The 10,752-nt window shown below is 31.4% G+C and overlaps 1 protein-coding gene across 1 annotated transcript; it reads right to left on the reverse strand.

The window, feature by feature from the left end:
• Positions 1 to 573: 573 nt before the first annotated feature.
• On the reverse strand, positions 574 to 10,382 carry LOC143078264 (uncharacterized). Its single transcript, XM_076253179.1, has 3 exons — positions 10,242 to 10,382; positions 4,412 to 4,533; positions 574 to 1,395 (listed from the first exon to the last, which is right to left on the reverse strand). Exons 2-3 carry the CDS (start codon positions 4,486 to 4,488, stop codon positions 681 to 683), a joined length of 792 nt encoding a protein of 263 aa, XP_076109294.1. The 5' UTR covers positions 4,489 to 4,533; positions 10,242 to 10,382; the 3' UTR covers positions 574 to 680.
• Positions 10,383 to 10,752: the final 370 nt, after the last annotated feature.

Below are 10,752 nucleotides of genomic sequence, written 5' to 3' on the forward strand. Positions count from 1 at the left end.
ATATAAAAACATGCAAGACATATAGCAGGTTTTACACTATGAATCTCAAATTCGTATAAAAGTCTTCAACATGGCTCTAAGCTCGCACATCAAGACGGCTTCTAGCTCAAGTTTTAGTGGATTTTTTTGTTAGATGTGGATTATTTTTGCATTGAAGAAAACAGTGCTAGGTAATATTAATCAAATGAAATTTAACAGACACTGTCATAAATTGTCCGTCATTCTCGATGTTATAAATACAGAAACAATACAAAATATACTATCTAGTAACTGTATATCAAATTAGATTCATAGCTTGCAATAGTGTCTAGTCTTTTTGTGATTATTTGTAAACACCTGTCTGTTGCGAAAGACAGTATGTTAAATAGTTCAAGGTTTCTTTTGATTACTTCATTATTGGCCTATACTTCTCATCTCAGTTATTTCAATTTGTCCAATTTGAAGCTTCTGAAATATATCGAATGAATAACTGTTACAGGATATACCAATAAATATTTAGGTACATCAAAACACATCGACCACAAACACCTGAATAGAACAAGCGACAACAACAAGCAACAACTAACATAGATGTCAAGACTTGGTACAGACACAAAATGTGTGAGTGTAATCTCTCTTTACGTGCGCACAAATTCCTAATATTAGACTCTCAAACAGACTTTAGTGATACCAAAAATGAATTAATGGTGTCTAATGAATACCTCCAATTTAGCTTCAGCTTCTTTCCAATTGCTGTCTTTGCCGACCCCAACACTAAAAGCTACAACAAACTTTGCATCTGTTGTAAAATTGGCAGACATGTTCTTTCCATCGACAGGAACTCTGAACATACTACTGTTACTCATGGCTTGGCTGAAAGGAAAGTTAAATAATGTCTTGCTTTCTTGTCCTTCTCTCTTTTTCCTTGAAATTATTTTGAAGATATCAGATGAAAACTTCTTTTCATTATTGAATAGGTTTTTAAATTGATTCTCATTTCTATCACTCATATTCCATTTGATTGTTGTAAAACGACGTAAATTGCTACTATAATGTAACGTCGTCCACAATTTAATTCCATTACCCATATCAAGTTCTACTCTGTCTTCCTTTCTATCACTAAAAGGAACCAAAAGTTCGCTGTCAGTGGTCAAACTGTCTAAATCAGATGATAGATTGATGCTACTTACAAAACTACAAGATGAGGAAAAGTCTTGCATGTTATCATCTTCGTCAGATAAGGCAAAGTCTTGCATTTTATCATCTTCGTCAGATAAGGCTGATTCGAAGTCATTAAGTTTATCATCCTCATCTGTATCTTCATAGTCTGTTCGATCTCCGTTTTCACAACTTTTGTCATCACTACTTCCGTTATCACTTGAAGCTATACTTTCGTTCAGGCTAACTTGAGAGTCCCTGAATTAAAAAAAAGTTTGAGTATTCTTAAAAAGCACTAAAAGTCAAATGTTTTATTTTTCGGCTTTTCCAAAAAAAATCTTTTTCACCGGTTTATTTACACAGAAAAATTTGCTCAAAAATATCTGACAAAAAGACTTCCAACGTTGTTATGACAAAATTGCTCTTTTATTTAAAAAAAAACAAAACTGCTAAAAGAAACCATGTATGATTAACATATAATGTGTTTTCAAAGTCTGTAAATATGCAAGTGAGGCGAAATTAAATTACCAAAAGGGCATTCAAAATCATAAGTCTAAAACAAAATGACAAAATCATAGAAAAAAAAAACAACGTCGAAAGGAAACAACAAACAGTACACAAAACAAAACATAGAAAACTAGAAACTAAGCAAAAACAACGCCACAATCTTGGTGGTACGTTTTATACGGTAGGTCACATTTGATAAAAAGACGGCGGCGTTATGGTCACAACAATGAAACATTTCTGTCGTCTTCAAGTATAAGTAAAATCACACTACAAAAAGAGATTTAATAAGGATTTCTATACAAAAAAATCTGCATTTGTATGACTACTATTAAACTTTCTTTTTGATGAAAGTTCTACTTTTAGTTATTTTTTTTATCACTTACTTTTATAAGATGTTCAAATATTCGAAACAATAAATTGTTCTTTCCGCAGACACATATTGCTGCATAACCTTACCTTGAGTATGTTGTACCAAAGTCATGTATCAATGATGAGGTTTTGCAATCTGTAGGTCGATGCTACGTTTGGATTACTTTTCTACCCGAGACTCATCACTTTTGTATTGACATGTTTACTTTCTGTGAGTTTGATGATTATTTGAAACACTACGGTTTTTTTCTATGCGCAGGCAAATATTTGTTATTAGAGTGATTATGAAAATAACACAAAGTTGACTGCTGTACCTCTTTTTTTACATTTTATATTATTATGTATGTTTGCTTTGATTGCCCACCGTTGTGAATATAATAGAATATTATAAGACTGTCATATATGTGAGAAATTAAGCTAGCTTTAAAACTAGTTTGAATCTACCATTTTCTACACAAGAAAATGCCTGGACCAAGTCAGGAATATCACAGTTGTCTAGATTCGTTTGATTTGTTTGAGCTTTTGATTTTGCGATTTGATTAGGGACTTTCCGTTTGACATTTTCCTCGGAATTCAGTATCTTTGTGATTTTACTTATTACTATTGTTATTGCCAGATTTTACTTATAATGTAAATGCAAAACGTTTATGGCGTATTCAACTATACCCCTGGCATCTTCGATGCGTTTCTTCTATTGGGTCTATACCTGTTTTTGGTTGACGTTTCTTCCTAAAAATTTCACCAACCCAGTGGTCAGTCCTTGTGTTTTGATATAACTATCATTAATATGTCCATTTGCTGGAGATTTCAATTTTATAAGATTTTTAATCATTGTCGAATCAATAAGGTTTATCTACGCAAAGCATGTATTTTCTTTGATGTACAATGCATATTTTTTCAAAAATTTCACGTTTTTGAATGTCATTCAATTTTGTATCTTGTTTGACCTTCAGTGTGAATTTTTGTTTTTGATTTTCTTGATAGAATCTTTTTCAAGACAGTGTGGAGACCATTTCTTAATGCGCTCAGGTTATCAATTGACTGGTTGGGATTTAATAATCACATCGTACTTGTTATAGACATTCAAACTGTGGGTTCGCAAAAGATTCTTAACGCATAAATCAAATAATGGTGTACAGTAGCAGAGGACTAAAAAGTAAAATCACAAAGAAACTGAATTCCGAGGAAAATTCAAAACGGAAATTCCCTTATCAAATGGCATAATCAAAAGCTCAAACACATGATTCAGTATTATTGCAAACACAAATAAGCGGTTGTCCACACTGTTACGGGAATACTCTATACATTTAGTCTTTTAGTTTTTTTCCCTATTGAGCGCCACTGGTGAGTTAAATGTGACCTACCGAATTAAACTACTTACCGGATTTGTTAACTCATAAGCAACACGACCCAGTGGTTATAAACAAACTCATCATAGATCATGAAGATACCAGCACTAAATTTAGTATATACGACAGACGCGCGTTTCGTCTACAAAAGACTCATCAGTGACGCTCGAATCAAAAAAAGTTGAATAGGCCAAATAAAGTACGAAGTTGAAGAGCATTGAGAACCAAAATTCCTAAAAGTTTTGCCAAATACAGTTAAGGTAATATATGCCTGAGGTAGAAAAGCCTTAGTATTTCAAAAAAATCAAACATTTTGTACAAAAAAAATTTAACTAGGTAAAACACTACATTGTAATTGAACAATCATATTAAGTTTAAGTGCGCTTACATTTTTAACCTGTACAACCGTTGATTTTTGTTTTGTTAAATTTAAATGATATGAATGTTAACAGTTATATGCATCAGTAAAGTTGATCGCATTATATCGGCACCCTCATAGTTTACTTTTGTTTTAATTACATCTTTAATATTCATTAGCTTTTTGGGTAACATTTGAAACATTTTTAACGGAAAATTCTTTAAATGAAATACGATTTTGTAAACAATAAAAAAACAATGAGATGAAATTTTGCCTATCGATTGACATGATAAAAACTAGATGTTGAAACAGTAGTAGGTTTCGATGAGTTACCAAGCCCAAAAGAGTGAAAGAAGAAGTTACAGTCAATTTCAGTGCAGGCGAACTGTGAGTCTTCTTGTGTATCACAAGTCAATTTGTTCAGCTTATCAATCTTTGTTTTAAGTTTTATACTTTCAAATTGGCTGAAAAAATCACTGCTGAAATTAAATGTTGAAATGTGCATCTTGTGCAATTAAATTGGTATGATTCCATTCAAAAAAGCGACCGTTTTAATAAGATATTTCATCAAGTCTATAGTTTACCCCTCAATTACAGGGGAATATAATAGAAATGATAAATTTGGAATTTCAAAGTCAATTCATTTAACCATAATAATTGCTGGTTTAATCATAATACAAATTAGCCAAACCTTTCAGGTGGCAATGGTTCAAGTCGTCCTGTGAATTGTCGAGTATTTTTGGTAATAAATACAGGTGTCCGTTTCATGTTTTCCAATACACGCTCAGCAGATTCAGATAATTTTTTCGTAAACTGAAACGAAAGTAAACATTAGATTTCAAATGTAATACTCTATACCAATTATTTCTTTTGTAGGTTAAAATGGTTTTTAATCCTTTATGACTTCAAGTGCATAAATATCTGCGAACTGTACTAGGTGATTATTAAATAAGAAATAGTGCACAATCAATATGATATTATAAGATTGGACTCATATTTTGACAGTTAGGTTGACAGTAATATTTGTGTTATACTTCTTGTAAACTTTTGTATAATAAATCTTGTTAAATTTTATATCGATTTGTGTCTTTTGTTGGCCACAATTAATTTAAAGGTGACATTTTTTGGATATATTTAAATATGGCGACTAATAAAAAAGCAATTCATCTCACTGGCCTTTTTCAATGATTTTCTTTTACCTAATATAAACCTTGTTAACTTATGATATTGTAACTATTATATTTATTTATGTTGGTGTAATTTCTGTTAAGTTGCCTGATAGTTGTTTACATAATAATCTTAGAACTGTGCGTTTAGAAATTACTGGAACAATCACAGATACTAATGGAATGAGTGTAGCTCTCCATTCAACTTACATAACGATTCCAAAATGATCCTAAGAAAAGATGCGTTGTTTAAACTTCTACATTTTTCCAGAAACTTCCGTTATAGTTTTCTAGGACTTTCCATTTATAGAATGTTCTAGAGTTTTCCGTGACAACTATATTTATACAGACACTGAAGTTAAACTTTTAGATTTAGACATCGATAGACATTAGTATTCACAGCATTTGAATTGACACTTTAGTTAAATAATTGGTATCCCCAGCCCAGTAGTCAACACTTCGGTAATGTTTATACATTTCCTGTTTACAAAACTTTGGATGTTTCGAAAAACTAAGGATTCTCTTATCCCAGGCATAGATTATCTTTAATAGCCGTACTTGGCACATCTTTTTGGACTTTTAGATCCTCAATGCTCTTCAACTTGTACTTGTTTGGCTTTATAAATATTTTGTTATGAGCGTCATTGATGAGTCTTATGTAGACGAAATGCGCGTATGGCGTACTAAATTATAATCCTGGTACCTTAGATAACTAATTCTACAAACAACATCATACTGGAATGTGACCTTAGTAGTGAACGTAATATTCAGATTGGATTCCGAGAAGATTCCAGATACAGATAAAGATAAAAGATTGGACTTATATTTTGACAGTTAGGTTGACAGTAATATTTGTGTTATACTTCTTGTAAACTTTTGTATAATAAATCTTGTTAAATTTTATATCGATTTGTGTCTTTTGTTGGCCACAATTAATTTAAAGGTGATTTCTGACCGTAACAACCTTGATATGAAGTTTTATATTAACAAAAAAGCAGATGCAAGTTCCTGTTCTAGAACCATATACATTTACCACTATTTAAGACACCAACTTATCATACGTAAATCAATTAGATAATATGATTAACAAGGCAGAGAGAATGGAAAGTAAGTAAATTGAACAAAACCCTCCTTTGTTGTTGTATAGAACTTCAAGAAAGCATTATTAACATCAAGAATTAACAACCATAAGGTTCATACAGATTCATTCGCAGTCAAATTATGCTTCAAATTGGAAAATTGGAAAACAACATTTCGTTATTGATAATGAGCAGATGGTGCAATGTTTAAACCATGTTTCTGTATACCATTGTATCATTAAAGGTTTTCTCAGAATAAATATATGTTTACATATAATGTAAGTGAATGGAAGTAAAAGAAATTTGAGTACATGGTTAAATTAAACAATGGAGGGTTGTGATTGATTTGGGGGATTATTGGCCGTGCTGTTTTGTAATTAGTTGTCAGAAAGGGGTCAAAGGCAGATATTTTTTTTGGTTTTAGGACAATAAAATGAGTATCTGAAATAATGATTTGGTCAATATTTTAGCAAAAGGTAACACACCACAGTAGGAAGGTTGGGATTCATTATTTTTGTTGTTGTTATAGCTGTAAAAGAATCAGGGGCAAAAATAGTCTATCAGTTTTCTCGTTTGAATTGTTTTACATTGTCTTATCGGGGCCTTTTATAGCTGACTATGCGGTATGGGCTTTGCTCATTGTTGAAGGCTGTACGGTGACCTATAGTTGTTATTGTGTCATTTTGGTCTCTTGTGGATAGTTGTCTCATTGGCAATCATACCACATCTTCTTTTTTTATATTAAGAAAATATATTTTGTTTCAGGTTCACAGACAATAACTTGAGTATATTTATGTGGATCTCTATACTAAATTTCAGCACAGGGTCCAATACCACAATAGGGATGTTAGCATTTTATTTTTGGGGTTATAATAGGAGTATCGTTGGTAAAGTTATCGTATTTGTTGATAACAGATCTGCAACAAATCGTTTGATTGTGGTTTTCTTTCACGTAGTATTTGTGGTATTAAGATACAGCATTGAATTGAATTCATAAAATTTCAGAATCAATACGGTTATAGAATAGTTGCTTTAAATGTGTTTCGACGCAAAATTATATTGAATATTTTACTTTGCTGCCACAAGAATATTACAATAAATCGTAACACTAAAAACTAATGATTGCCATGCTACATCAAATAACAGTATTTTTGTTGGTAAGTCATTAACTTCAATGTCAGTTTTTCAAAACTATAACTTTTTATCAACCCATTAACCATAGGTTCTCATTTTAAAAAAATGACGTCAGGGGGACCCGTAAACACATTTCAAATTTATCATATTAATCATATTACCTTTTTTTCAATTATCGATCAAATTATGAATATTTAAGGTAGTTTTCAAAAACGAAAGTTTAAATCCCAAATATAAGAATTTAGATAACTTTACCCTTATTAAAAGCTACATTTTAATTGAACAATCAATTTCAGTTTATGTGGGCTTACATTTTTTAACCTCTATTACCGTGGATTTTAGTTTCATTTAGTTCTGAGAAGGTATCAATGTTTTCGCTATAGGTATAAGATAAGAAGACGCGGTATGAATGCCAATGCTACATTTACATTTATCCACCAAAGTTGAAATGAAACGAATGTAAGCAGTTATATGCAACAGTAAAGTTTATAGCATCATATCGACACCTTCATATTTTACTTTTGTTTTAATTGTATTTTTGATATTCAATATAAAATTGAGACTGAAATGGGGAATATGTCAAAGAGAGGACAACCTGACCATAGAACAGACAATAGTCGAAGGCCACCAATGGGTCTTCAACGTATCGAGAAAATCTCACACCCTAGCTAGTACCTAGATAAAATAGTGTACTTGTTTAGTGAAAATAGTCACACTAAACTCTTAAAATAAAAACTGTTCGGTGATATTCTCGAAACATTTTCAAAAGAAAAATCATGGTTATAAAATATATGATAACAATTTAAGACATGAAGTGAAAATTGAAACATATCAAATATTTATGATAATAATCAGATGTTGAAACATTAGTATGTTTCGGTTAGTTTCCTAGCGACAAAAACTATGAAAGTAGAAATGAAAGTCGATAATCCTGCTGGCGAACTGTTATTCTTCCGGTGTATTACTAGCCCAAAAGCCACTACTTTCAAATGATACTTGCATGAAAATACGGAACCGACAGTATTTTACTTTTAATTTGCTTTTATAAGTTTCATCAAAAAACGTTTTAGATTAAAAAATGTGTCTCCATCATGCATTGCTTTGTTTCTTTGTCCGGCTTTGAAGATAAACTTTTGGTCCTTTGTACGGCTTATCAACCTTTGTTTTAGGTTTCACTTTTTCAGATTGGCCTAAAAAGCATGTTTGTCAAGGCCTTTCTACATTAATGTTTGTATATAGTAAGTTCTTTTGCTTCATAGGATAAAGCAATTTAGACGCCAATTGTCCTTTTTTCTAAGTCCCATGTATGTAATTCTGGCTAATACTTATTTATAATTCCACACTGTCAGGCAATATTGACATAATCAGATACAAATGGAATTTGGCTGTTCAGAAGAACCAATGATCAGTGTTTGTACATGCTATAACTTTTACATTGAAACTTGAATTACGAACGTTTATGGAAATAATTATAAGTGCCATCTTCGACTAAAATTGCTGGATACATTCCTTTTCCAAACAGAGATTGTACTAGAGGTCAAGTATGCGATGTTATGACCTCTTCTCACTAATATGATTAAATCCAAGAAAAATTTAAGACGTATTTACGAGCTGGTGGTATAGCACGACTTACAGTATCTATTCCTAGATTGAAAAGGGTTAACAAAAGACTTCAATTTCGTAAGAAATATTCCAATGCATGTCCGAAAATATCTTTTTCAGAAATAGTCACGTTGTTGTACCTCATCAAGTAATGTGATAACCACAAAGAATGAAAGGACCACATCAAATACTGAACCGAACTCATCATGTAGTGTACAAACATCATTACGTAATGTTTAAGCCAAATAAAGAATTGGCAAATCATCATTACGAAATAACAAAATCACATCATGTAATGAAACAACTACATTACGTTAAGTCAAATACACATCAAGTAATATTAAAACAAAATTTCCTAATGAAACAACTACAGTAAATAATGTTGAAACCACATCGAGTAATAAAATAAAACATAGCAAGAAACAACAAAAACATACCAAGTCAATACTATTCCATATTGAGTTATATCAAACCATCATTACGTCATGTCAAAACCATATTATGTAAAGACAAAATATCATCAAGTTATAATACAAACAGCATAACGTAATATCAGAGTTCCACACTAGACAGCTGTGGTGTTCCATATTATCATGTTCAACTTAATAATGTCACAAATCAACAACCGCTTCATAAAGGTGTCTTTTTGCGAAAGAAACGCGCGCCTGTTGTCAATTAGAGAGAGAGTAATATGAAATCCTTATCCTATCTCAAAAGAGTTTTACTTGTACTGACCGTTTATCAATAATTTGTACGGATAATATTTAAATTCAAATTTTGTTTGAACCAGTGTGACGTGCACGTCCTCTGGAGCGTCCTTTGTTGATACCTTATATGTTCAAGAACATGAACGTCAATGAACAACAGTTGAAAGACAGAAGGGTGTTTGTACATTATGTCAAGGTCAAAATCGTACATAGTTAATAAAAGTTATCAATAAATTTCTATTGTTTTGTCGATTTCTCTTTTTCACTCTATGAAATGCTTTACTGCACTTTGGTGCATTTGTATGCCAGCAAGGAAATACACTGTTGATTTTGACGACCCATTCCAGCATCTTAATAGTCTAAACATATATACATTATTTGCATAAATATCAGATTTCTGATCTGCAAAACTCGTATGTGTTGGTATTTGCTTTATTTTACCTGTCTTTAATACGACAATTGTTATATTTAAGTGTAACCAATAACGTCAAGTTGCATTGTCATCCAAGCGGTTTTATTATACTAAATTTTCCTTTTTTTCAATATGAAAAATATGTACATGTACGATCCTGTGCCTGGTCGTCTGCAATCATAACGCTCACTTCCTTTCAAAGTAAAAATATTGACGATATTGTCTTGATTTTTGTGAAAATCAAAGTACAAAGGCTGAAAAATGCAGTTGATACGTTATTGAAAAGCTTGCATTTGTAGGTAGAAGAAAGTGACACCTTTTAAAACAAAGAAACTGCAGAAATGATAGATTCAATATTTCAAAAGCCGATCAGTTTATCTATAATATTTACTTGTTTAATTATAATACAAGTTTGCCAAACCTTTCAGATGACAATTTCTCAAGCCTTGAATTTCCTTTGGATAATATGGTACTTTAATTTCTGGTAATAAATCCAGGTGTCCGTTTCATGTTTTCCAATACACATAATCATAGATTTGTTTTGTCGTAATCAGAAACGAAAGTAAACTATCAGATTTTAGATGTAATACTCGGTACAAATTTATTTCTCTTGTATGTTAAAATGATTTTAAATACTTTATGAGTTCAAGTGCGTAAATATCTGCGATGTTTACTATGTGTGATTGTTGAATAAGAAATAGTATAACCAAAATGTAGATTTAAATGCCCATTCAAATTAACATCTTTCATACATATTTGAATATAGGCGAGTGACTTATTTCAAAAAGACGCTTAGTTAACGACTTTAATGCACCCACCTAACACACGGCTGTATTATATATCATTCGAAAGCTGATAATCTGTACTATAAATGAATGAATGAATGAATCTTTATATCTTCCATGTATATGAAGATTTTGCATACAAAAAGA

This window comes from Mytilus galloprovincialis, chromosome 6, assembly GCF_965363235.1.
Source record: "Mytilus galloprovincialis chromosome 6, xbMytGall1.hap1.1, whole genome shotgun sequence".
Classification (NCBI taxonomy): Eukaryota; Metazoa; Mollusca; class Bivalvia; order Mytilida; family Mytilidae; genus Mytilus; species Mytilus galloprovincialis.